Source organism: Macaca mulatta, chromosome 8 (assembly GCF_049350105.2).
Source record: "Macaca mulatta isolate MMU2019108-1 chromosome 8, T2T-MMU8v2.0, whole genome shotgun sequence".
In the NCBI taxonomy this organism is placed as follows: Eukaryota; Metazoa; Chordata; class Mammalia; order Primates; family Cercopithecidae; genus Macaca; species Macaca mulatta.
Window position 1 is genome coordinate 45077440 of NC_133413.1, and position 27417 is coordinate 45104856.

Here is a 27417-nt window from a genome sequence, read left to right on the forward strand (position 1 = left end):
TGGGTTGTTTCTGGACACTTTCTTCTGTTCCCTTGGTATATTTATCTGTTCCTACACCAATATCACACTCAAGTTTTACAGATTTTTAGCAATTTTGATAGGTGGTAGTGCAGACTCTTATATTTTGTCCTTTTTCAGAAGTCTGTTCTCAGCCCTTTGCTTTCCCTTTAAACTCCAAACTCATGGGAATTGGAATTACTTCGACTCTCTTGATCAATTTGGGGAGAGTTGTTCCTGTCTGAACATGAGACCTTTCCGTGGTCTTACATGTCTTTCGGTTAAGTTTATTAATGTTCTTCTAAAGATTTTGTGCATATTTCATTGTAGTTACTGTTAGGTGCTTTGTGTTTTGGGTTGTTTTTTGAATGCAGTTAGATAGAGATACCATTTTCACTTTATTACTAATTTATATGAATGAAATTAACTTTTATATGTTGATTCTGCAACCTTGCCAAATTCTCATATTACTTCTGATAATGTCTGTAGATTCTCTTGTCAGAAGGGATATAGTAAAGAAATAAAAGGAATTTATGTCTTTTTTTTTTTTTTTTTCTGAGACAGGGTTTCACTCTGTCACCCAGGCTAGAGTGCAGTAGTGCAGCCATGGTTCACTGCAACCTCGACCTCCCCAGGCTCGGGTGATCCTCCCATCTCAGCTTCCCAAGTAGCTAGGACCACAAGTGTGTGCCACCACACTCAGCTAATTTTGTAATTTTTGTAGAGATGGGGTTTCATCATGTTGCCCAGGCTGGTCTTAAATACCCGGGCTCAAGACATCCTCCTGTCTCGGCCTCCCAAAGGGCTGGGATTATAGGTGTGAGCCACTGCACCCAGCCCAATTTCTCCCTTTCTATTCCATATCCTTTTTTTTCTTCTTAATCAGCATACCCAGATTTCAGTACAACTTGGAGGGAAAAACAATAATGGTGGGAAAGCATTCCTTGTTGATTACATACAGAATGTTTTATTTTGCCAGTATATTACAGTTTGCTATATGTTTTTTGTTTGTTTGTTTTCGTCTGTTTGTTTGTTTTTGGTTTTTTGTTTTGTTTTGTTTTGAGACAGAGTCTTACTCTGTCATCCAGGCTGGAGTGCAGTGGCACAATCTCTGCTTATTGCAACCTCCACCTCCCACATTCAAGTGATTCTCCTGCCTCAACCTCCTGAGCAGCTGGGATTACAGGCGCCCACCACCATGCCTGGCTAATTTTTGTGTATTTTTAGTAGATGCGGGGTGTCACTATGTTGGCCAGGCTGGTCTCGAACTCCTGACTTCCGGTAATCCACCTGCCTTGGCCTCCCAAAGTGCTGGGATTACAGGCGTGAGCCACCGTGACCGGCCACTTCATTTTTTAAATGATAATATTTTGTCTACAAGCCTTCTTTGTGTGCTTTTTCAAATCTCCCTGGTTATTTTTGATGGTCTCTTACTCCTTTTTGTTTTTTATTTTATTTTTATTTATTTATTTATTTATTTTGAGGCAGAGTCTGGCTCTGTGGCCCAGGTTGGAGTGCAGTGGTGCAATCTCAGCTCACTACAACCTCCACCTCCCGGGTTCAAGCAATTCTCCTGCCACACTCTTCCGAGTAGCTGGGATTACAGAAGTGCATCACCAAGCCCGGCTGAATTTTTATATTTTAGTAGATACAGGGTTTCACCATGTTGCCGCCAGGGTGATCTCAAACTCCTGAGCTCAGGCAATCTGCCTGCCTCAGCCACCCAAAGTGCTAGGCTTACAGGTGTGAGCTGCCGTGCCTGGCCTCCTACTGCTTTTAAAATTTAGATTTTTCTCTTTATTTTTTTAAGTATGTGTATTTTGTATCTGATAATTCCAATCTGAAATCCTTAGAGATCTTATTCTATTATGTTTTGGTTGTTATTGCTGTTAATGTTTTCCACAGAGTCTTGTTCATTGTGACATATTTCTTTATGGCCTTTATAATTTTGGATTTTGCTCTTTCATTAGCTCATCTTTACCTTGGGGAATCCTGAGGCTCATGGGTTGAGGTTTTGTTTCTGTGGTCAATATGTGTGTTTGTTTATGGCAGATTTTCCACAGCATTACCAACTAATACTCCTCTAATTGCTTGGCTTAGGTTTTCCCAGACAATGCAAGTAGTAAAAATTCAAACACAAGTCCACGTATTATTAACAGGCTGTGATTGCAAACTTCCAAGTTACCCTTTTTTCTTTTATTCTTACTTTTTTTTTAAGATAGGATCTCACTCTGTTTCCTAGGCTGGAGTGCAATGGTATGGTCATAGCTCACTGCAATCTTGAACTCCTGGGCTCAAGTGATCGTCCCACCTCAGCCGCCTGAGGAACTAAGACATGTGCTGCCACACCCAGCTAATTTTTAAATTATAGAGACGGGGTCTCACTATGTTGCCTTGTCTGGTCTCAAATTTTGGGTTCAAGCCGTCCTCCCACCTCAGCTTCCCAAAGTACTGGGATTATAGGCGTGAGCCACTGCACTTAACCCCCAAGTTATGCTTTTTTAATCCCAAAGCACTCAGTTTATTTTTCCAGCTGATGAAATTTTTTTTTCCTAATGCACCTATTTGCTGATTTGTTACCTTTGAGAGCCCAGGGTGGTTTAACAACCACTCATCTCCTTTTAAAGCTCTAGGTTCCTATTGACACCTCATGGTACCCAGAGCATCTGCATGAACTTCTCATTCTGGTTTTAACCTCTGAGGATTTCCCTTATTTTCTTGTAAGCTTCGCTATGCAATTGGAATCCCCCTGCCCCACTCCAGCATTTATTTTGTTTTATACAAAAAGAATTTCAGACTACCCAGTTATCTCTATTGCTGGAAATGAAAATCCTATAGATTCTTGTATGATTTTGAACATTGTTACACTGGATGATTCTGGTTGGGAACCCATAGTAACTGGGCAGGTTTTTATTCCTAGTTCTCTCCACTGTGTTAGACTGCTGGATCATATGCATTTGAGTACTGGTGGGAGAGGGTTTGGTTTTCTTAAACCTATAGAAGAAAATAGTGATAATTTCTAATGTTTCAGATTATGTATAAGTAATGGTATCTTTCTGTATCAGGTAGTAGAACTACAAAATAGATTATCCGAAGAATCAAAGAAAGCAGATAAACTAGATTTTGAATATAAGCGGCTAAAAGAAAAAGTTGACAGTCTTCAAAAAGAAAAGGATGTGAGTATATGTATTATACATTTTGGTTTTGAGCGCTGCTAAAATTAAGGCATTTATGTTTAATTCATGTTTGGCCACATTAATTTATTTATGAATTTAAAAATTAGAAATCCTGTTTATTTTTAAGCTATAGGAGAATTCCATTTGTGTTTCAGAAATAAGGCAAAAAAAGTCTAAAGAATATTTTTATAATACTTCATTCAGATTTATTTTTTATATAGTTATCTTTTCTACCACTGTTGTCTCCTTTACATTGTTCTGCTCATGACTTTCTATAAGTTTGTGTAGCTTTCTTGTTTTCTGTATGATTAATAGAGGACTTTTTGTTGTTCAGCATATTTCAAATCTTTTAAAAATATTTCTACTTTTTCATGATTTATGAATATTTATTGTCTTTGTTCTTCAATGTTTTATGTCTAGTGAAAAGAATGTTAAGAAATTAGTGGCCGGGTGCGGTGGCTCAAGCCTGTAATCCCAGCACTTTGGGAGGCCGAGACAGGCGGATCACAAGGTCAGGAGATCAAGACCATCCTGGCTAATATGGTGAAACCCCGCCTCTACTAAAAAAATACAAAAAAAACTAGCCAGGCGAGGTGCCAGGCGCCTGTAGTCCCAGCTACTCGGGAGGCTGAGGCAGGAGAATGGCGTGAACCCGGGAGGCGGAGCTTGCAGTGAGCCGAGATCCCGCCACTGCACTCCAGCCTGGGCGACAGAGCAAGACTCCGTCTCAAAAAAAAAAAAAAAAAGAAAGAAATTAGTTACTAATTGTTAAAGATGGAGTAGACAGTTTTGTTTAACTGTGGATAGCATATTGCCTTGCACATAGTAGATATCCAGTATTGTTAAATGGGAAAAATTGTTTTAATCTTTTCTTCCTTCTATGATCTTTCCATAGAAAAGCAAAAGGTAAAACATGTTCATGTTCACTATTGTTTATCATTCTATTAGGTAAGACAAAGGCGTCTGGTGAATAAATTCTTAAAACGTGAAGCTAACCCTTCATGTTTTTGTGTCTCTCCAGAGACTGAGAACAGAAAGGGATTCTCTGAAGGAAACCATTGAAGAGCTTCGTTGTGTACAAGCTCAAGAAGGGCAGCTCACAACTCAAGGTAAAAACGTTTTGGGAGCACAAACCAGATGATTTCTTTCTTTTATTTTTTTCTTTTCTTTCTTTTTTTTTGAAATGGAGTTTCACTCTTATTGCCCAGGCTGGAGTGCAATGGCACAGTCTCTGCTCGCTGTAACCTCTGCTTCCCGGATTCAAGTGGTTCTCCTGCCTCAGCCTTCCAAAAGTTGGGATTACAGGCACACCAACACGCCCGGCTAATTTTTGTATTTTTAGTAGAGACAGGGTTTCACCATGTTGGCCAGGCTGATCTGGAACTCCTGACCTCAGGTGATCCACCCGCCTTGGCTCCCAAAGTGCTGGGATTACAGGCGTGAGCCACCACGCCCAGCCAGATGATTTATTTCTAATAGTATAAATAAAACTATTTGGTTCACTTGAACATGATTGTACCAATAGATAAAAATGAAACATTGGGCCCACTTGCACTCCTCTTCGCAAAGCCCAGGCTCCAGCGATTGCCTTTTCTTATTGGTCCAAATGGTGGTCTGAACCCTCAGTCACTGAGCCAATTGCCAAATCAGTCACACCCGCTTTTTTCAGAGGAATGCGTAAAAGGTGGAGAGGAATCTGAAAAGCAGTTGGTTCGTCTTAGAAAATGGGCAACCCAGACAGTCTGTGTGGCTCCCTTCCATTCTGAGAGTACTGTGTCCCCTTATTTTTGACCTCTAAGCCTTGCGTAAAACAAGCACCCTAAGGAATCGCCCAGCAGTCCAGCTGTCCGTGTGGATGCCGAGTCCCTCCCAAATTGCAGGGCCTGGCTACTGATTGGCCATGAAAGGCCTCCTAGGCCCTCACTGGAGGATCTGAACGCCCCTCCTTGGCGTAGCGACTGGAAGGGGTGGCTCTGGCTAGGACAAGCAGCGGCCTGGGGAGAGTCGGTCACGGGTGGGGCGCACATAAAGAGTGGGAACCTGGGAGGCCGGGCTCTTGAGGGGTTGCGGGGAGGAGAGAGCCCACATGTTTCCTAACAATGAAGACACCACCAACCCCTCAGCGCCGACGGGCTGGGACACGTGCCTGACCTGTGTTCCCTTAATGAGGATTCTGTGCTGTTAGGGATTATTTTTATTGCAGCCCTTGACATTTCCGTACTTCATTTCTCAGTCAGCATTGATTTTTAAAACTCCCGGCCTAGTCTCTTGCCGCGGACTCATTCATCCCACAATTATTTAGCGCCTGCTGTTTGCCAGGCACTGTATGTATTAGAGCTGGAGATACAAAAATAAATTAGGCAATTGTGGTACAAGATAATAAGTGCTATAATTGAAACGTGTGCAAGGGCTGGTAGTGACATAAAGGATTTTCCTTGTGGATAGGTTTACCCAGAAAGGCTTCCCAAAGACATAGGATGAGTCAAGAATGAATGATAGGGCTTTAACAGGCCCATGAAAAAAAGTGGACGTTGACTTCTACAGCTTTTGAATTAGACGATGCTGCCGTGCTAATTTCTCCAAAGGAGAAACAAAAGTAGTGTAATAGAGGTATTCTTAATACTTCCCTTAAGATAGATACATATTTTGAGACGGAGTCTCACTCTGTTGCCAGGCTGGAGTGCAGTGGCGAGATCTTGGCTCCCAGGTTCAAGCGATTATCCTGCCACAGCCTCCCTAGTAGCTGGGACTACAGGGGTGTGCCACCACGCCCGGCTAATTTTTTGTATTTTTAGTAGAGACAGGGTTTCACCGTGTTAGCCAGGATGGTCTCAATCTCCTGACTGTGTGACCCGCCCACCTCAGCCTCCCAAAGTGCTGAGATTACAGGTGTGAGCCACCGCGCCTGGCCAAGATGTAGATGTAGATGTAGATGTAGATGTAGATGTAGATGTGTGTGTATATATGTGGATGTGTATATATATATATTTTAATCCAAGTGCCATAAAAGATGTTTTAAATCTAATTCCTACTTTGTTGTAAATTGCTTTGGGCAGACAATTTAAGCTTAGATCCAGCAATGCTATTCAGGTTAGGGGCTGTCAGTGTTTTGTAGAAAAGGGCAAATTTAGGCCAGGCATGGTGGTGACACCTGTAATCCCAACCCTTGGGGAGGCTGAGGTGGACAGAGGGCTTGAGCTTACAAGTTCAAGAGCAGCCTGGGCAACATAGCAAGACACCCCCCCACAAAAAAAAATTTAAAAATTAGCTGATCATGGTGGCATGTGCCTGTGGGCCCAACTACTCAGGAGACTAAGGCAGGGGGATCACTTGAGCCTGGGAGGCAGAGTCTCCAGTGAGCTGAGGTCACTCCAGTGAGCTGAGGTTGCGCCACTGCATTCCAGCCTGGGCAACAAAAAAAAAAAGAAAAAGAAAAGGGCCAATTTAGTAATAGGATAATTTGGCAAGGATGACAGAAACAAAGACTTAATTGCAACTTGAGTTTTTTAAACCTCATCAAGTTTGTGTAAGAATGGTGTTTCTTGGCCAGGCACGGTGGTTCATGCCTGTAATCCCAGCACTTTGAGAGGCTGAGGTGGACAGATCACGAGGTCAGGAGTTCAAGACCATCCTGGCTAACACGGTGAAACCCCATCTCTACTAAAAATACAAAAAATTAGCTGGGCATGGTGGCAGGCACCTGTAGTCCCAGCTACTTGGGAGGCTGAGGCAGGAGAATGGCGTGAACCTGGGAGGCAGAGCTTGCAGTGAGCTGAGATTGTGCCACTGCACTCCAGCCTAGGGGACAGAGCAAGACTCTGTTTGAAAAACAAAACAAAACAAAAAAGAATAGTGTTTCTTACAGCATGGTGGATAATGTTAGAATCACCTGGGATGCAGATTCCCAGGTCCACTCATGCCTACAAATCAGGGACTCGGGGGACAAGGTTCAGAAAGGTGAAATTTAAAACAGTGCCCCAGATGTTTTTTGTGCACATCAATGTTTTAGGCCCTCTGGCATAGAATAATGGAGGCAGATGTAAGGTAAAATTCATTTCCTCACTGTTGGGACATGTTGGGAGAACATGTTTGTATCTCACCTTTCTGTCATCCCCTTTGTTATCAGTGTGAGATCATACAGTCCTCAAGAAGTATTAATGAAATGACTTACAGAAAAAATTTTCTTAAATAACACTCTGTTGCCTGACACCCCTTATATAAGCAGAAAGGAGTCTGGGACTTCAGCTTCTAAAATGGGAACCATGCTAAGGATCAAAAAGTGAAGACACTTGGGGACCCCCTGTCTTGCAAATACAACCAACCACAGAAGGGCGTGAGAGTAGTTTCTTGGCTTCCTTGACTTCCTTCTCACTTTCCCTTGGTTGACCCAAAAAGACCCAAAGCTCAATCATTTAGGTGGGCTGATGATTCCGTATCATTCAAACTTTCAATCACTAAGAGGAAAAAAAAAAAAAAAGATGTGTGGAGATATCCCAAAACATATTTAGGTTAACTTTATGGTATACTTTATTTGATTAAAACACTTAACCATTAGACTGGGCACAGTGGCTGACGCCTGTGATCCCAGCACTTTGGGAGGCCAAGGCAGGTGGATCACTTGAGGCCAGAAGTTGGAGACCAGCCTGGCCAACATGGCAAAACTCCGCCTCTACTAAAAATAGAAAAATTAGCCAGGCATGGTGGTGCGTGCCTGTAATTCTAGCTACTCAAGAGGCTGAGGCACAAGAATTGCTTGAACCCGGGAGGTGGATGCCACAGTGAGCTGAAGTAGCACCACTGCACTTCAGCCTGGGCAACAGAGTGAGACTGTCTCCAAAAAAACCCCAAAAAACCAAAACACTTAACCATTAAAGAAGGCCCAAAAAGATTCACAACTTTAAAAAGAAAACTGGTATGTACCATCATAAACATAAGGTGTCATAAATGTTGAATACCATCATAATGGTCTCTGCCCTGCAGCTTGAGCTAGTAACTAAACTCTCCAAGACTTGTTTTGTTCTGCAAAATGAGAATCATAACTTCTTTCTCCAGAGCCAGATGAAGAGTTTTAGATGCTCTTAGTAAGGCAAAGCACTCCCCAGTATGTAATTTTAAATGAAAACAGTATTAAATGTAATATAGAAAAAGTTGTGCTGTATTAAATGTAATACAGAAAAGTTGGCTGTAATACTCTGATACTCTTTCTTAAGAAGATATCAGATAACTATTTTCTTTTTTCTTTTTTTGAGATGGAGTCTCGCTCTTGTCGCCCAGACTGGAGTGTTTTTAAGACGAAGTCTTGCTCTTGTCCCCCAGGCTGGAGTACAATGGCGCAATCTAAGCTCAGCGCAACCTCCGCCTCCCAGTTTCAAGCGATTCTCCTGCCTTAGCCTCCCGAGTACCTGGGATTACAGGTGAACTGCCACCACGACCAGCTAAATTTTGTATATTTAGTAAAGACAGGGTTTCACCATGTTGGCCAGGCTGGTTTCGAACTCCTGACCTCAGGTGATCCGCCCGCCTCGGCCTCTCAAAGTGCTGGGATTACAGGCATGAGCCACCGCACCCAGCCACTTTTTGCATTTTTAATAGAGAAGGAGTTTCATCATGTTGACCAGGCTGATCTTGAACTCCTGGCCTCAGGTGATCCACCCGCCTCGGCCTCTCAAAGTGCTGGGATTACAGGCATGAGCCACCGCACCCAGCCACTTTTTGCATTTTTAATAGAGAAAGAGTTTCATCATGTTGACCAGGCTGATCTTGAACTCTTGGCCTCAGGTGATCTGCCCTCCATGGCCTCCCAAAGTGCTGGGATTACAGGTGTGTGCCACCGCGCCCGACCAGATAACCATTTACTCTTGACAAATCAGGGTGACCTAGTTTTGCTGGTGCCCTAAGATCACACCTAGTGGCAGGTAATTTAATGTTGCACACTTAACACAATTATTTCAAATATTAAATAGAATATGGGCCAGGCATGGTGGCTCGTGCCTGTAATCCCAGCACTTTGGGAGGCCAAGGAAGGAAGATTTCTTGAGTCCAGGAGCTTGAGTTCAGCGTGGCCAACACATTGAGACTCCATCTGTCTCTAAATATGTATTACAAAAATAAAAATAATGACTAGGTGCAATGGCTCATACCTGTAGTCCCAGCTACTTGGAAGGCTCGGATGGGAGGATCACTTGAGCCCAGGAGTTTGAGGTTACAGTGAGCCAAAACTGTGCCACTTCACTCCAGCATGGGTGACAGCGAGACCCTGTCTCTAAAAGAAAATGATAATTTTCTTTTAAGTACATCAGACTTCCTAAAGCAGTGATTTTTTTTCAACTAAGAAAAGTTGAGTAGGTGTCAATCCATTAAGGAACTTAGATCCTAAGGAGAAAACTGCTCTTTCTCCCAGGAAAAGAACCACACTTAGCTCAAGGTTTACCCCTCCCACTCCTTTGTCATCAGCTGGGGATGGTGGAGGCTGATGGATCGCTTGTTTGGCTTCACAGTTCACTCCCAGACTAGTAACCAGCCTGTGGCTTTTTAGTTACCTGGAACTGGAATTTTTCTTTTCCTCTGACTACAACATTCTTTTTTCCCTGCTCCTCTCTTTCATTTCACCTCCTTGCTCTCTCTCTGTTGTCTTATTAATCAGCTGTCTTCTTGCTTCATTTTCCAGTTTACCCAGCTGCACAGAAACCATTTTCATTCTGTTCTTACCACCACTCCCCTTCTTTATTCTCTTGACCTGTTTCTAGACCAAGCTGTCAAACCCTAATTGAGATATCCAAATTTTTTTTCTCTATTCTAGATTACCAAGGACAACTTAAGGAAATTATTATATATCTTTCTTTTTTTCACCAAAAGTATATCGTTTGTGATTATAACTGCATCCTCATTGCTGCCTCACAGTTCTTTCAGATATCTCTAAGCATCTCCACATGAGTGTTGTTTTTTCTTTTTCTTTTTTCTTTTTTTTTTTTTTTTTGAGGTGGAATTTTGCTCTTTTTGCCCAGCCTGGAGCACAGTGGTGTGATCTCGGTTCATTGCAGCCTCCGCCTCCCAGGTTCAAGTGATTCTCCTGCCTCAGCCTCCAGAGTAGCTGGAATTACAGGCGCCCGCCACCATACCCAGCTAATTTTTTGTATTTTTAGTAGAGACAGGGTGTCACCATGTTGACCAGGCTGGTCTTGAACTCCTGACCTCAGGTGATCTGCCTGCATTGACCTCCCAATGTGCTGGGATTACAGGTATGAGCCACTGCACCCAGCCTCTACATGAGTTTTTATGCAATTTCAAGAATCTCACCTGAAGTTTAACCCTTTTTCTCTCAGCTCTGATATAATCAAGAAACCATAAGCCCTTTCATGTAAACTGTCACATTTGTTTCTTTGCACCTATAAACCTATATGTTTTAACCTTGCTGCCATAGTTTGAATGTCCCCTCTGAAACTCATATTGAAAGTTAATACCCAATGTGGTAGTTTTGAGAGGTGGGGCCTTCAAGAGGTGATTAAAGCATGAGGACTCTGCCCTCAGGGATGGATTAATGCATCCATGGATTAATACGTTAATGGAGTAATGCGTCATCATGGGAGTGGTACTGGTTGCTTTATAAGAAAAAGAGGGCCTGGTGCAGTGGCTCATGCCTGTAATCCCAGGACTTTGAAAGGCCTGAGGCGGGTGGATCTCCTGAGGTCAGGAGTTTGAGACCAGCCTGGCTGACATGGCAAAAACTGGTCTCTACTAAAAATACAAGGATTAGCTGGGTGTGGAGATGGGCATCTGTAATCCCAGTTACTGGGGAGGCTGAGGCAGGAGAATCACTTGAACATGAGAGGCGGAGGTTGCAGTTAACCAAGATCGTGCTACTGTATTCCAGCCTGGGTGACAAGAGTAAAACTCCTCAATAAAAAGAAAGAGAGACCTGAGCAAACAAGTGAGCATGCTCAACCCCCTCACTATGTAATGCCCTGTGTTGCCTCGGGACTCTGCAGAGTCCCCACCAGCAGGCAGGCTCTTACCAGATGTGCCCCCTCAGTCTTGGACTTCTCAGCCTCTAGAATTGTAAATAATAATTTTTTTTTTTTTTTTTGAGATGAGGTCTCACTTGTTTACCCAAGCTGGGATGCAGTGGCATGGTCTGGCCTCTGCCTCCTGGGCTCAAGTGATCCTCCCACCTCAGCTTCCCAAGTAGCTGGGAATACAGGCATGCACCATGGCGCTCACCTAATTTTTTGTATTTTTGGTGGAGATGGGGTCTCACCATGTTGCTCAGGCTGGTCTCGAACTCCTGAGCCCAATCGATCCACCCACCTCGGCCTCCCAAAGTGCTGGGGTTACAGGCATGAGTCACCACAGCCAGCCAAAAATAGTGTTTGTTATAAATTACTCAGTTTCAGTTCTGTTATAAGCAACAGAAAAAGGATTAGGACACCCTCTTTGTTTATGTATCCTTTGACCTAGCACTTTTGCTCTACGAATTAAATTTACCCTAATGAATTAAAGCATTGTTTCTAATAGTGAGATTTTGAAACAGCCTGAAAGTTCAGCAATACAGGAATAGTATTCTTGTTCAACTGTATACAGTAGAGCCATTTAAAAGAATAAGGTGGCCGGGTGTAGTGGCTCACACCTTTAATCCCAGCACTTTGGGAGACTGAGGTGGGCAGATTGCCTTAGGTCAGGAGTTCGAGACCAGCCTGGCCAACGTGGTGAAACCCTGTCTCTACTAAAAATGCAAAAACTAGCTGGGTGTGGTGGCAGGTGCCTGTAATCCCAGCTACTCAGCAGGCTGAGGTAGGAGAATTGCTTGAACCCAGGAGACAGAGGTTGCAGTGAGCCAAGATCATGCCACTACACTCCAGCCTGGGTGACAAAGTGAGACTCCATCTCAAAAAAATAATAATAATAATAAGGAATATTTTCTATACACCTGACAGAGAGTAATATGTATGTTACATCATTACATTTTTTTTTTTTTTTTTTTTTGAGACAGAGTCTCGCTCTGTCACCCAGGCTGGAGTGCAGTGGCCGGATCTCAGCTCACTACAAGCTCTGCCTCCCAGGTTTACGCCATTCTCCTGCCTCAGCCTCCCAAATAGCTGGGACTACAGGCGCCCACCACCTCGCCCGGCTAGTTTTTTGTATTTTTAGTAGAGACGGGGTTTCACCGTGTTAGCCAGGCTGGTCTCGATCTCCTGACCTCGTGATCCGCCCGTCTCGGCCTCCCAAAGTGCTGGGATTACAGGCTTGAGCCACCGTGCCCAGCCACATCATTACATTTAAAAAGTAAGGCGGGGCACAGTGGCTCACGCCTGTAATCCCAGCACTTTGGGAGGCTCTGGCGGGAGGATCACCTGAAGTCAGGAGTTCAAGACCAGCCTGGCCAACATGGTGAAACCCCATCTCTTCTAGAAATACAAAAAATTAGTTGGGTGGGCACCTGTAATCCCAGCTACTCGGGAGGCTGAGACAAAAGAATTGCCCGACCCCAGGAGGCAGAGGTTGCAGTGAGCTGAGATCGTGCCATTGCCTTCCAGCCTGGGCAACAGAGCGAGACTCCGTCTCAAAAAAAAAAAAAAAAAAAATAGAATAGAATAGAATAGAGGTTACCAGGGGATAGGGGAGGGAGGAATAGGGAATTACTGCTTAATGGTTACAGAGTTTGTGATTTGGATGATGAAAAAGTTTTGAAAATACGTAGCAGTGATGGTTACACAACATTGTGAATATACTGAATGCCATTCTGTTGTATACTTAAAAATACTTAAAATGGTATTTTTATTAAGACCACACTTAATAATATTTTAAGACCACTGTGACACGGTCCTTTACTTGAAAATTATTTTTGCTGTTAAAAATTAATGCTCAAAGTAGGGTTTCATATCGAAAGTTGTATAACTGTGTTTTCCATTAGCCTTATATTTATGTTTGTATATTTACAGGGTTAATGCCTCTTGGAAGTCAGGAGTCTTCAGACAGTCTAGCTGCAGAGATTGTTACACCTGAAATCAGGTAAGGAGATTGTGGTGTTCACATTTACACTGCACAGTATTCCTGGAGAAAACGTACTTCTCTACAATATGAAGAAGATCATTTCCTTATTCTTTCTAACCAACATTTTCAACATGAACTCAGTGTTAAATTTTTATGTTTTCAACATGTTAGAATCTTTCTTCTGCTGGCCCTATGGAAAATTGATTTGCTCACTTCAATAAGACAATCTTTCACACATACAAAGCCAATTATTATGTCCTAAGCTTGAGTATCCTCAGCAGACATTAAGCAATGAAGACATTTGGCCTGTAGACAATAGTTGTGCTTAGCTATCAGCATGCAAAATCATTAGTTATTAAGATTTGTCTGCTAACCGGCTGGGCTTGGTGGCTAACACCTGTAATCTCAGCACTTTGGGAGGCTGAGGTGGGCGGATCACAAGTTCAGGAGATCGAGACCATCCTAGCTAACATGGTGAAACCCTGTCTCTACTAAAAATACAAAAAATTAGCCAGGCGTGGTGGCAGGCACCTGTAATCCCAGGTACTCGGGAGGCTGAGGCAGGAAAATGATGTGAACCCAGGAGGCGGAGCTTGCAGTGAGCTGAGGTTGCGCCACTGCACTCCAGCCTGGGAGACAGAGCAAGACTCTGTCTCAAAAAAAAAAAAAAAAAAAAGATTTATCTGCTAACCACATGGAAAGGTCTGGGAAAGACATAATGCTATAGACAGGAGGAAATGACTCCCCATCTTAAACTCCTCTTCCCTCAATCATACCTTATATTTTTTATTCATAGCATTTTAAAAATTCCATTTATTTATTTATTTATTTATTTATTTAGAAGCAAGGTCTTGCTCTGTCACCCAGGCTGGAGTGCAGTGGCGTGGTCACAGCTTACTTAGCAGCCTTGACCTTCTGGGCTCAAGCAATCCTCCTACCTCAGCCTGCTTAGTAGCTAGGATCTCAGGCACATGCCACCACGCCTGGCTATTTTTTGTAGAGACCGGGTTTTGCCATGTTTCCCAGGCTGGTCTTGAACTCCTTGAGCTGAAGTAATCCGCCTGCCTTGCCCTCCCAAAGTGCTGGGATTACAGGTGTAAACCACCGCACCCAGCCAGTTTCATTTATTTTTATGCATAACTAGCTTTATGTATAAAAATGAAAAATAAGGGGGGGAGACACCAAATGTCCATTAAAAGGAGACTGATTAATTCTGAATATTGCTTTTTACCTTTTTGGGGCCTATTTGCCCCTTTTTAAAATGGACACTGGCCTTGCTTCTTCATAAACTTCCTTGGTAGATACTAAATAACATTTGTGTAAGGGTTTCATACACTGTAAAAGTTGAAATAAGCTTTCAAATACTTGTTGAATAAATGGAAACAATTTGTAGTTGTTGGTTAACATTTGTTTAAGAAGGACAAACGGGCCAGGCGCAGTGGCTCACTACTGTAATCCTAGCACCTTGGGAGGTCAAGGTGGGTGGATCACCTGAGGTCAGAGTTCAAGACCAGCCTGACCAACATGGCGAAACCCTGTCTCTACTAAAAAAGTACAAAATTAGCTGGGTTTGGTGATGCATGCCTGTAATCTCAGCTACTCAGGAGGGTGAGGTAGGAGAATCACTTGAACCCAGGAGGCAGAGGTTGCAGTGAGCCGAGATCGCACCATTGCTCTCCAGTCTGGGCAACAAGAGCAAAAGTCCATCTCAAAAAAAAAAGAAGAAGTACAAACAAAAGGCGTGTAAGGCAGCACCAAGTCTGGAAGTATCTTGTGTACCTTTTTCTTTTTTGCCATCTGATATGCTACTTTATAATTGAACTAATAAGATTTGTTGAATAAATGAACACATATTTATGAACGTTTATAAGTAAGTGGTTACGTCCAAAACAACTCACAATTTTTAAGGAAACGTATTGGTAATACAGTTGGTTTTTTAAACTAGGAACAATGATAGGTCAGGTGCGGTGGCTTACATGTGTAATGCCAGCGCTTTGGGAGGCCAGGGCAGGTGGATCACTTGAGGCTGGGAGTTCGAGACCATCCTGGCCAACATGGCAAAACCCCATCTCTACTAAAAATACAAAAAAATTAGCTGGGCATGCTAGCACATGCCTGAAATCCCAGGTACTCAGGAGGCTGAGGCACGAGAATCATTTGAACCTCTGAGGCAGGGTTGCAGTGAGCCTAGATGGCGCCACAGCACCCCAGCCTGGGTGACAGCTAGATTCTGTCTGCAAAAAAAAAAAAAAAAAAAAAAGAACAATGATGATAAAGATTCAGCAAATAGGGCTTTTCTGAGTATGACTAGATACAGATTAAAATATGCTCTGTGTCCAGAAGAGAACTATCAAGGAAAAATGATAAACTGGGATGAAAATTTTACAACATGTTTTAGATGATGGGTTAATATTTGATACTTTTCATTGAGTTAGAGTGTGGAGAAATTGGAAATCTCATAAACTAAAGGCAAAGGCAAAAGGTTAAAATGGTACAACCTTTCTTTTGAGGAGATTGGCAGGATGTCTAATCTCTGTTAGTCTAAAAGTGCACCTATCTTTTGACCCAAAAATTACTTTTCTGGGAGTTAATCCAAAGGAAATAACCAATGATATACAGAAAAGTATATTTATAAGGCTAATCTTATTAACTTGTTAAAGCTCAAAATTGGTAGCAATCTGAATGCCCAATAATTGGGTGTTTATTAAATAAGTAACGATTTTAATGCTATGTCATTTAAAATATCCAAGTATATTTAATGATGTAAAAAGATTGTGAAATTTTAGGTGTAAATAGCAGGTACCAATGTAATTTGTACTGTGTGATCCCGTTTGAAAAATGTTTGCATGTGAGTATACGTGCATAGAATTAGAAGGCTATATTTCGGCAGTAGTCATTTTGCACTATAGTTATGGAGGGTTTATATTTTCTTTTCATTTGTCTTCCTTACAAAGTGTGTGTTTACTTTGTAACTTTCTGAAAAATATAAAGTCCCTATTGCCCATACTGAGGCAGAAGAATTGCTTGAACCCAGGAGGCGGGGGTTGCAGTGAGCCGAGATCGTGCCACTGCACTTCAGCCTGGGTGACAGAGAGGCCATCTCAAAAAAAAACAAGAAAGTCCCTGTTGCCCATAATAGAATACATCAAATTCTAAATAGTTGCTTGAATTAGATCACAGATTTGGTTCATCTTTTCAGTAGCAAAAGTAAAAGATTTATTATGTTTATAAAATAAGAGCATTGCGTGTATGTGCATGTTTCTTTCTTACTTTGATTTTTCTTTATCCACAAGAAGCTTTTCCACAGCTTTTCATAGTCTTTGGTATCTGTTCATACTGTCTTCATGGGGCCCCCTAAAGATGACCCTGTGTAAAGAAAAGAAGGAATTATATCTTCAACAAGTATGTCTTCATATGAACTAACATTTAATTATATCGTCCCTGCAGTAAATATGGTGGCAAGTTCTGTATGGATACTGTTTTTAATATCCCTTAATGTAAGCTTTTGGCATATACAGAGTCCAAAACAGTGCAGTCCGGTAACCTGATTGTAATGATCTGGCTTGTTTCAAGAATTTAATTTTACATATTACAGAAATTGGTAGTCTGAATGTCTTGAAATGATTCTTGTCGGATATAATATCTTGCCACCAAATGGTTGATAATTTAAGAGCATAGCACTAGAGATTATGTTCTCTAATAAGAATCAAATAACAGATAAATAAATGCATTCATAGTTTAAATATTTAAATCAGGGAAGAAATAGGATTTTGAAATCATATTTATTACAAATCATTGTATTTAGAGACTGTATTATTTCTATAAAGAAAATATTTAAAACCTTAAATGTAATGTCTTTGCCAGCTATAATAGCTGAATTTGTTGCACTTTATTTATTTTTCATTTCTGTTCTGGTATTAAATTTGTAAGAGTGCTTAGCTGGATTTGATACCTGTGTTGTATATTGATGCACCAAATGACTGTGTATATAATATTTAGTTTTTATTTTGTTCATTCAGGGAGAAACTTATTCGTCTTCAGCATGAGAATAAGATGTTAAAGCTTAACCAAGAAGGTTCGGACAATGAAAAAATAGCCTTATTGCAGAGCCTTCTAGATGATGCAAATCTACGCAAGAATGAACTGGAGACAGAGAATAGGTAGAGTATTATAGGTGACCGCATCTGGCTATAAGTTTTCCCTATTTGCCTTGATTCTGAATCCCTTAAACAAAGAACTGGCAGGGCATGGTGGCTCACACCTGTAATCCCAGCACTTTGGGAGGCCGAGGAGGGCAGATCGCTTGAGCTCAGGAGTTCGAGACCAGCCTGGGCAACATGGTGAATGAAACTCCATCTCTACAAAAAATGCAAAAATTAGCCAGGCATGGTGGTGCATGCCTGTGGTCCCAGCTACTCAGGAGGCAGAGGTAGAAGGATCATTTGAGCCCAGGAGGTGGAGGTTGCAGTGAGCCAAGATCACACCACTGCACTCCAGCTTGAGCAATAGAGCAAAACTCTGTCTCAAAAACAGAAAACACACACACACACACAAAACAAAACAAAAAAACCAACAACAAAGATCTGAATTGTAGTTTGAAAAATGGCCATGTGCTGTTCTCTTTCCCTTTAAGAGAACTTGAATCCATTTCTTCACTTTTGGGCAGACTTGCCAAAAAACATTGGGCTTTTTTAGAATGGTGTCCTCTTTACTTCTTCATGCAAAATGATACCAGCTCTACCATTTATCCTTTCTAATCACTAATTAAAACTAGAGGATTTTAAAAAATCTGATAATTCAGTCTTTCACAAGAATTTCAGTTCACAGTTGTTGTCGGGCTAATAGAGTTTACCATTTCCACAGGAGTGTGCTGGAGCTCTGTTGGTGTGGGGAGAGCAGTAGCTCCCTCGTAATTGGATTGACAAAGCATTTTTCTTCTAATCTGTTATTTATTGTGACCCTAAAAGGAACTAATTCATCTTAGGAACAACTGACTTATTTTGAAAGTTTAGAATCTGCAAAATTGCTGTGACAGTTGTACACATCCTACCCTTCTTCCTGTAGCTTTACATTTTAAAGCTACTAAGATAGAATCAACAAACAGTGTAAATCAGTATAAATGCTAGAGTGATTATAAGAGCACCATCAAGCATAAACAGAAGGAGAAAATTTTACATCAACTCTTAGGAGTCTAGAGAATGAGGGATTTTTTAAAGTACTCAGAAAAAGTGGGAAGTGGAGACAGTGGAGCGGGGGAGATTGCAGGAGCAACTGGCGGGCGGGCAGTCCCTCTGGTGCAAGTGTCTTGATGTTCGCCTCATTCATCTTTTGCCTCTGGGTTGTATTTTAGTCAGGAAAGTCTCTCCCTACCCTGATATTTTTTTAGTGAGAAAACACCCACACTTTCTTCATACTGCTTTGCATTGTTTCTCACAGGCTTTATAATTATTGCTCTTTTTCCCTGAGACAGGACAGCCAATTGTCATTTATACAGTGTCCTTGTCTGTGGATGACTAATCACCACCCAAGTTCCTGTGTGACTTACTGCTGGGTACAACTTAGTGTTGTGATTGTTTCTTAAATTACAACACCGATGATGAATAACTTAGATTATGGTTGACTATGATCTATAATGATAATAACAGGTAATATTTACTAAGCACCTGTTTGTCTCAGGCATTGTGCTAGGTGTCTTAAATATGCTTTCTTACTTTATGAAAGTTTTACAGATGAGGGAACTCAGACTCAGACCGTGACTGCCTGACTCCAAAGCCTCCATACCTAATCCATACCCTCTTTCTTGCCAATTTATCTTGTACTATGTTTGCACAATATTTATTCCTTTTCCTGTCTTCCTCTCACAGGATGTTTTTTGTCCTAAGTGACTTACCCTAAGTTTGTTCTTACTGAATTTAATGAGTATTTATATTACCTTGACTCTAGCTTAATATCCTACTAGTTTACAACATTGGGTCCCACTGAGTCTGTTACAGTTTGCTCACTGCCCATGTATATCACCTGTCAGAAAGCAAAGTCTGTCATAGACCTCTAAAGTCCTTTCCAATTAGTTTTCCCAAGAGCGAGCACTTTAGCATATCTGTAATACCTGCCAGTCCTCAAACAATATTAGAAGAGGGTGGAGGGTTGAGAGGGAAGCCACATCAGGATTCCCCAGGAATTCTGCCAAAGTAGACCTGATCTTGTTTCTGTACCTCTCAGAGTGTACTATAATCTCAAGTGCACCCTGTCCCTGCATCCCACAGCTGTATGTATTCAGCAATTAGACTTTGATTAAAATGTTAACTATCTCAATCCCTGAAGTGTGGGAGAAAGAAGGTAGAGGCAATTCACATTGATAGAATACCTGCAATGTGCAGGGGCTCTGCTAGGCACACTTTAGTCTATTAAACAACCCCATGAGGTAGGCATCATAATCCTCATTTATTTTGTAGATGAACTTTTTATTTTTTTTATTTTTGTGGGTACCTAGTAGGTATATATATTTATGAGTTACATGACATAGTTTGATACAGGCATGCAGTGCATAATAATCATATTGGAGTAAACGGTGTATCCATCCTCTCAAGCATTTATCATTTATGTTATGAACAATCCCATTATACTTTCGTTATTTTTAAATGTACAATTACATTATTTATTACTATAGTCACTTTGTTGGGCTAGCAAATACTAGGTCTTATTCATTCTTTCTATTTTTATGTGCCCATTAACCTCTTCCCATTACCCTTCTTAGCCTCTGGTAACCATCCTTCTACTTTCAAGCTCCATGAATTTAATTTTTTTAATTTTTAGCTCCCACAAATAAGTGAGAGCATGTGAAGTTTGTCTTCCTGTGCCTGTTATTTCACTTAACATAATGACCTTCAGTTTCATGCATGTTTTTACAAATGATAGGATTTCATTCTTTTTTATGGCTAAATAGTGCTACATTGTGTTCTGCATCTACATATACCACATTTTCTGTGCCTATTAATTTTTTTATTTTATTTTATTTTTTTGAGACAGGATCTCACTCTGTCACCCAGGCTGGAGCGCAGTGGTATGATCACACTCAACCTCCCAGGCTCAAGCTATCCGTCCATGTCAGCCTCTGAGTAGCTGGGACTATAGGTGTACACCACCATGCCTGGCTGATTTTTTAATTTTCTGGAGAGACAGGATCTCCCTGTGTTGCCCAGGCTGGTTTCAAACTCCTGGACTCAAGGGATCCTCCCACCTCAGCATCCCAAAGTGCTGGCATTATAGGCATGAACCACCATGTCCAGCCTCTTTTGAGATATAAATATCTGTTTAGAATAAATATGTTTAGATCTTTTGTCTTTTTTTTTTTTTTTTTGAGGATCTCACTCCTTCACCCAGGCTGGAGTACAGTGGCACAATCACAGCTCACTGCTGCCTTGACAGCCCGGGCTCAAGTGATCCTCCCACCTCATCTTCCAAGTGACTGAGATTACAGGCATGTGCCACCATGCCCAGGTAATTTTTTCTATTTTTTTGTAGAGATGGAGTTTTGCCATGTTGCCCAGGCTAGTCTTAAACACCTGGGCTCAAGCAATCCACCCACCTTAGCCTCCCAAAGTGCTGGGATTACAGGGATGAGACACCATGCCCGGCCCTCCTTGTGCCTATTTTTAAAATTGGGTTATTAGAGTTTTTCCTGTAGAGTTGTTTGAGCTCCTTATATATTCTGGTTAGTCATCCCTTGTGAGATGGGGAGTTTGCATGTATTTTCACCCATTCTGTTGGATGTCTCTCACTTCGTTGGTGGTTTCCTTTGCTGTGCAGAAGCTTTTTAATTTGATATGATCCCATTTGTTCCTTTTTGCTTTGGTTCCCTGGACTTATGGAGCATTACTCAAGAAATCTTTGTCCACACCAATGTCCAGGGAGCGTTTCTCCAGTTTCATTTTATTATTTTCAGGTCTTAGATTTAAATCTTTGATCCATTTTGATTGGATTTTTGTATATTGCAAGAGATAGGGGGTCTAGTTTCATTATTTTGCATAATGATATCCAGTACCATTTATTGAAGAGACTGCCCTTTCCCCAGAGTTAAGTTCTTGGCATCTTTGTTAAAATAAGTTCACTGTAGATGTATAGATTTATCTCTGACTTCTCTATTCTGTTCCACTGATCTGTGTGTCTGTTTTTATGTAAGTGCCGTGCTGTTTTGGTTACTATAGGTCTGTAGTATAATTTGAACTCAGGTAACATGATTCCTCCAGTTTTGTTCTTTTTGCTTAGAATAGCTTTGGTTATTCTGGGTAGTTTGTGGTTCCGTATAGATTTTAGGATTGTTTTTTCTATTTCTGTGAAGAATATCATTGGTATTTTAATAGGGATTATTTTGAATCTATAGATAGCTTTGGGTAATATGGATTTTGTTGTTGTTGTTGTTGTTGTTGTTTTGGGGTTGGAGTCTGTCTCTGTCGCCCAGGCTGGAGTGCACTGGCACTATCTCAGCTCTTTGCAACCTCCACCTCCCAGGTTCAAGCGATTCTCTTGCCTCAGCCTCCTGAGTAGTTGGGACTATAGGCATGAGCCACTACGCCCAGTTAATTTTTGTGTTTTTAGTAGAGACAGGGTTTTGCCCTGTTGGCCAGGCTGGTCTCAAACTCCTGACCTCAGGTGATCCACCCACCTCAGCCTTCCAAAGTGCTGGGATTACAGGCATGAGCCACCATGCCTGGCCAACAATAGGCCAAAGTATGGCACTTGGACATACTGAGTACTTTGTTGTTGTTGTTGTTTTTTCCTTTCAGTGGAGAACTGGGTCTCACTAAATTGCCCAGGCAGGTCTCACACTCCTGGGCTCAAGCTATATCATCCTACCTCTGCCTCCCTAAGAGCTAGGATTACCGATGTGAGCCACTGCACCCAGCATGGACATTTTAACAATACTCGTTCTTCTAATTCATGAACATAGAATATCTTTCCATTTTTTTGTGTCTTCAATTTCTTGCATCAGTGTTTTACAGTTTTAATTGTAGAGATCATTCACTTCTTTGCTTAATTCCTAGGTATTTTATTTTAGCTGTAGTGATCATAAATGGGATTCTTGATTTCTTTTTCAGATTGTTTGCTGTTGGCCTATATAAATGTTACTGATTTTTGGCTGGGCCTGGTGTTTCATGCCTGTAATCCCAGTACTTTGGGAGGCTGAGGCGGGTGGATCACGAGTTTAGGAGATCGAGACCATCCCAGCTAACACAGTGAAACCCTGTCTCTACTAAAAATACAAAACATTAGCCGGGCATGATGGCGGGCACCTATAGTCCCAGCTACTCGGGAGGCTGAGGCAGGAGAATTGCATGAACCCAGGAGGTGCAGCTTGTAGTGAGCTGAGATCGTGCCACTGCACTCCAGCCTGGGTGACAGAGTGAGACTCTGTCTCAAAAAAAAAAAAAAAAAGACATGTTACTGATTTTTGGCCAGGTGCGGTGGCTCTTGCCTGTAATCCCAGCACTTTGGGAGGCTGAAGTGGGAGGATCGAGACCATCCTGGCCAACATGATGAAGCCCAGCTCTACTAAAAATACAAAAATTAGCCAGGTGTGGTGGTGCATGCCTGTAGCCCCAGCTACTCAGGGGGTTGAGGCAGGAGAATTGCTTGAACCCCGGAGGCGGAGGTTGCAGTGAGCCGAGATCATGCCACTGCCCCGCAGCCTGGCCACAGAGTGAGACCCCATCTCAAAAAAAAAAAAGAAAGAAATGTTACTGATTTTTGTATGTTGATTTGTAATTTGACTTCTTCCTTTCTTAATTAGATGCCCTTTATTTCTTTCTCTTGTCTGATTGCTCTAGCTAGGACTTCTGGTACTGTGTTGAATAACAGGATGATAGTGAGCATCCTTGTCCTGTTCCTGATCTTAGAGGAAAGACTTTCAGTTTTCCCTCATTCAGTATGATACTAGCTATGGGTCTTTCATATGTAACTTTTATTATATTGAGGTATGTTCCTTTTATACCCAGTTGTTTGAGAGTTTTTATATAAATTGTTGAATTTTATCAAATGCTTTTTCAACATCAATTGAAATGATCGTATGGTTTTTGTCCTTTATTCTGTTGATATAATGTGTCACATTAGTTGGTATGAGGATGTTGAACCATCCTTGCATACCTGGGATCAATCCCATTTGGTCATAATAAATGATCTTTTTAATGTGTTGTTGAATTTGGTTTGCAGTATTTTATTGAGGATTTTTGCATCAATATTCATTAGTTATATTGGCCTATACTTATATGTATATATATTTTTTTAAGACAGGATCTTATGCTGTCGCTCAAGCTGGAGTGCAGTAACTTAGTAGAGCCAGGTTTTCACCATGTTGGCCAGGCTGGTCTCAAACTCTTGACATCAAGTGATCCACCTGCCTTGGCCTCCCAAAGTGTTGGGATTACAGGCGTGAGCCACTGTGCCTGGCCTATAGTTTGTTTTGTTTGTTTGTTTGTTTGTTTTTTCTTTTGATGCATCTTTGTCTCATTTTCGTATCAGGATAATACTTGCCACATAGAATGAGCTTGGAGGTATTCCTTCTTCCTCTATTTTTCAGAATAGTTTGAGTAGGATTGGTATTAGTTCTTCTTTAAATGTTTTATAGAATTTGCCAGTGAAGTCATCGGATCTGGGGCCTTTCTTTATTGGGAGACTTTTTATTATGGCTTCCATCTTGTTACTTGCTATTAGTCTGTTCAGGTTTTGGATTTTTTCATGATTCAATCTTGGTAGATTGTATGTGTCTAGGAATTTATTCATTTCTTCTAGATTTTTCAATTTTTTGGCATATAGTTGCTCATAATAACCAGTAATTCTTTGAATTTCTCTGGTATCAGTTTTGATGTCTCATTTTTCATCTCTGATTTTATTTGGGTCTTCTCTCTTTTTTTCTTAGTCTGGCTAAAGGTTTGTCAATTTATCTTTTTTAAAAACTGGTTTTTGTTTTGTTGCTCTTCTGTATTGTTTTCTTCATTTCAAATTCATTTATTTCTGCTCTGATCCTTATTTATTTATTTATTTATTTATTTATTTATTTATTTAGAGACAGAGTCTCTGTCACCCATGCTGGAGTGTAGTGGCACGATGGCTCACTGCAACCTCCATCTCCTGGGTTCAAGCTATTCTCTTGCCTCAGTCTCCAGAGTAGCTGGTACTACAGGCGTGCACCACCACCCCTGGCTAATTTTTGTATTTTTAGTTGAGATGGGGTTTCACCATGTTGGCCAGGCTTGTCTCAAACTCCTAACCTCAAGTGATCCAACCACGTTGGCCTCCCAAAGTGCTAGGGTTACAGGTGTGAGCCACCACGCCCACCCTGCTCTTATCTTTATTATTTCTTCTACTAATTTTGTGTTTTGTTTGCTTTTCCTTTTCTAGTTCTTTAAGTGGCATTGTTAGGTTGTTTATTTGAAGTTTTTCTCTTTTTTGATGTAGATACTTATGCCTATAAATTTCCCTCTTACTACGGCTTTTGCTGTATCCCATAGTTTTGGTATGTTGTGTTTCCATTATCATTTGTTTCAATAAATTTTTCAGCTTCCTTCTTGATTTCTTCATTGACCCACTGGTCATTCAGGAACATATTGTTGAATTTCCATGTGTTTGTATAGTTTCCAAAATTTCTTTTGTTACTGATTTCTAGTTTTACTGTGTTCAGAGAAGATGCTTGATATTATTTCAGTTTTTTTAGTATTTTATAGATGTACTTTTTTCATAAATATTTTACTTATATTTATGTTACTTACATACTTCATACTTTAACAGTTCCACTATTATTTTTGCTCACCTATTCCCCATTGAGAGAATTTAGCTGTTTTTAAACCATTCCAAAGACCATCTTGATACACACTGGGTTGTGTTTTATGATGTTTACAATGGCTTCCACCTAGTAGGCTTACAATATTGTTTGATGAAATAATCTCAAAAATGACTAAGATGGATAGTTGAAATAATCTTTTAGTTGGATACATATTTCCACTTTGCTTTCTGAAAAGACTGAACAGTATTACGGTATTACTAGTAATGTGTTTATGGACCTGTGTCCCCATATTGAATGTGGATTTTTCAGATAATTTATCCTTTTGTTACTCAAAACCACTCAGATTTTTTTACCTTGATGTGAAAAAGTTATTATAGCTTTAATTACATTTTTATTGTGATCCTTTCTAAATTATAAACCTATAATGTCTTGTAATTTAAGTAAAAAAATTTCTCATTAAACTTTTTGGCTATTTGGATTCTAAACACTTGTTGTCTTCTTTTCTCCTTAATTTGGAGCAGTCTGGCTTCTACTACTACCATTTCACGAAAGTATTCCTTACTAAGATAACTGGTCATCTCTTAAATGGCCAATCCCGTAGCAGCACTCAAGACTTTATCTTTCCTCATCTTTCTACTATATTCAGTGTTGTTATTCAGTTCCCCCTTCTTCAAATTTTTTATTTCAATAATGGCCTTCTCTTATATTCTCTGTCATTCTCTGATATTCTTCAGGGTGAGGTTCCTCTTTCTACTCCTTGGTTGATCCGCCATGGGCCATCTTTGTTAGTCTTTTACACTGTTTTTCACACTCTTTCTAGACAATATCATTTTTGCTCATGGCCTCAGTTAACTCCAAATGGCTCCCAAATCTGTATGTTCAACTCAGCTTTCTCTGTGCTTTAGATTAAGGTATCTAGCTGTTTGACAAATTTCTAGGCATTTCATTTTCAACAAATGTAAAATCAGATCCCTATATTTCTTTCTTATCCTGTTCCTTTTGTCTTACCTTCTCAGTGAATACCAAAATCCTTGTATTCTTTTGCCTTTTCTCAAGATAGTTCTTCCTCTGTCCCTTTCTATTTCCTCCTCTGTCCTTTTCTATTTCAGGCATATTTAGTAATAATAATAGTAATAATAGCATTCTCTCATCTTCATGCCTGCTCTTGAACATTTTAAATAATATCTTCCATTGTAAAACCAAAGTGATCTGTCTGACATGCTACCTGTATGATCTGTCTAACCATGTTTTCCCTTCTTGCAATACTTCAGTATCACCCAACACCTTTGGAAGTAAGCTAGTCTCCTGAATGTTGCATCATGACCTAGAGAATTTATGAAAGTCAAACCATGGGCTGGGCGCGGTGGCTTATACCTGTAATCCCAGCACTTTGTGAGGCTGAGGTGGGTGGATCACCTGAGGTCAGGAGTTCGAGACCACCCTGACCAACATAGTAAAACCCTATCTCTACTAAAAATACAAAAATTAGCCAGTCGTGGTGGTGCGCATCTGTAATCCCAACTACTCAGGGAGCTGAGGCATGAGGATTGGTTGAGCCTGGGAGGCGGAGGTTGCAGTGACCTGAGATTGCACCATTGCACTCCAGGCTGGGCGACAGAGGGAGACTCCATCTCAAGGGAAAAAAAAAAGAAAAAAAGAAAAAGATAAAAGAAAGTCAAACTGTGGAGTCAGCATTATTTAAGGTTGTCTGAGTTATTCCAGTTTCAGCTTGAGGCTTGCTGATTACAGGGTAATCCCAGCAGACACTTCGTATTCCATACATGGTTGTGCTGATCTCCTTTTCCCCAGTTTCTCTCCAGCCATTCTTCCTCTCATAACATACTCATCATCATACCATTCCTGAATTCACTGCATCTTCTTATTTTTCTGCATACTTTGGACATACTGACCTCTGTCTTGAATCTCCTTTCCACTCATAACCCACAGATGTTTTATTTATTATTCTAGTCTCATTTCAAGTCCAGTGTATTTTAACTCGTCCAGAGAGTTACTGTTTCTTTGACCAACTATATGCATCTATCTATATGCATTGATCAGTTTTATATGCATCTATGTACCACTTGGAAGTTTTTATCTGATTGTATTTTATTTGTTTACACTTTTTCCTCCCCACTGGGCTTTAATTCCGTGAGGGCAGGGATCTTTTGTGTGTGTGTGTGTGTGTGTGTGTGTGTGTGTGTGTGTGTGTGTGAGGCAGGGTCTCACCCTGTTGCCCAGACTGGAGTGCAGTGGCACGAACACAGCTCACTTCAGCCTCGACCTCCTGGGCTCAAGCAATCTTCCTACCTCATCCCCACAAGTAGCTGGGACTTACAGGTGCTCACCACCATGCCTGACTGATTTTTGTATTTTTGATAGAGATGGGGTTTCACCATGTTGGCCAGGCTGGTCTCAAACTCCTGAGCTCATACAGTCTGTCTACCTCGGCCTCCCAAAGTGCTGGCATGGGCCACCATGCCC

At 41.0% G+C, this 27417-nt stretch overlaps 1 protein-coding gene across 3 annotated transcripts in view; it reads left to right on the forward strand.

The window, feature by feature from the left end:
* HOOK3 (hook microtubule tethering protein 3) overlaps positions 1-27417 on the forward strand; it is a 125310-nt gene that overhangs the window by 76782 nt on the left and 21111 nt on the right. For all 3 annotated transcript variants that reach the window (XR_013397263.1, XM_015145265.3, XM_077943570.1), the window contains exons 12-15: positions 3063-3173; positions 4195-4282; positions 13109-13178; positions 17180-17320. Coding sequence is in view for 2 of the 3 variants with exons in the window: in XM_015145265.3 (XP_015000751.2) it covers positions 3063-3173; positions 4195-4282; positions 13109-13178; positions 17180-17320 (410 nt within the window). In the remaining variant the exon portion in view is untranslated. The remainder of the gene's footprint in view (positions 1-3062; positions 3174-4194; positions 4283-13108; positions 13179-17179; positions 17321-27417) is intronic.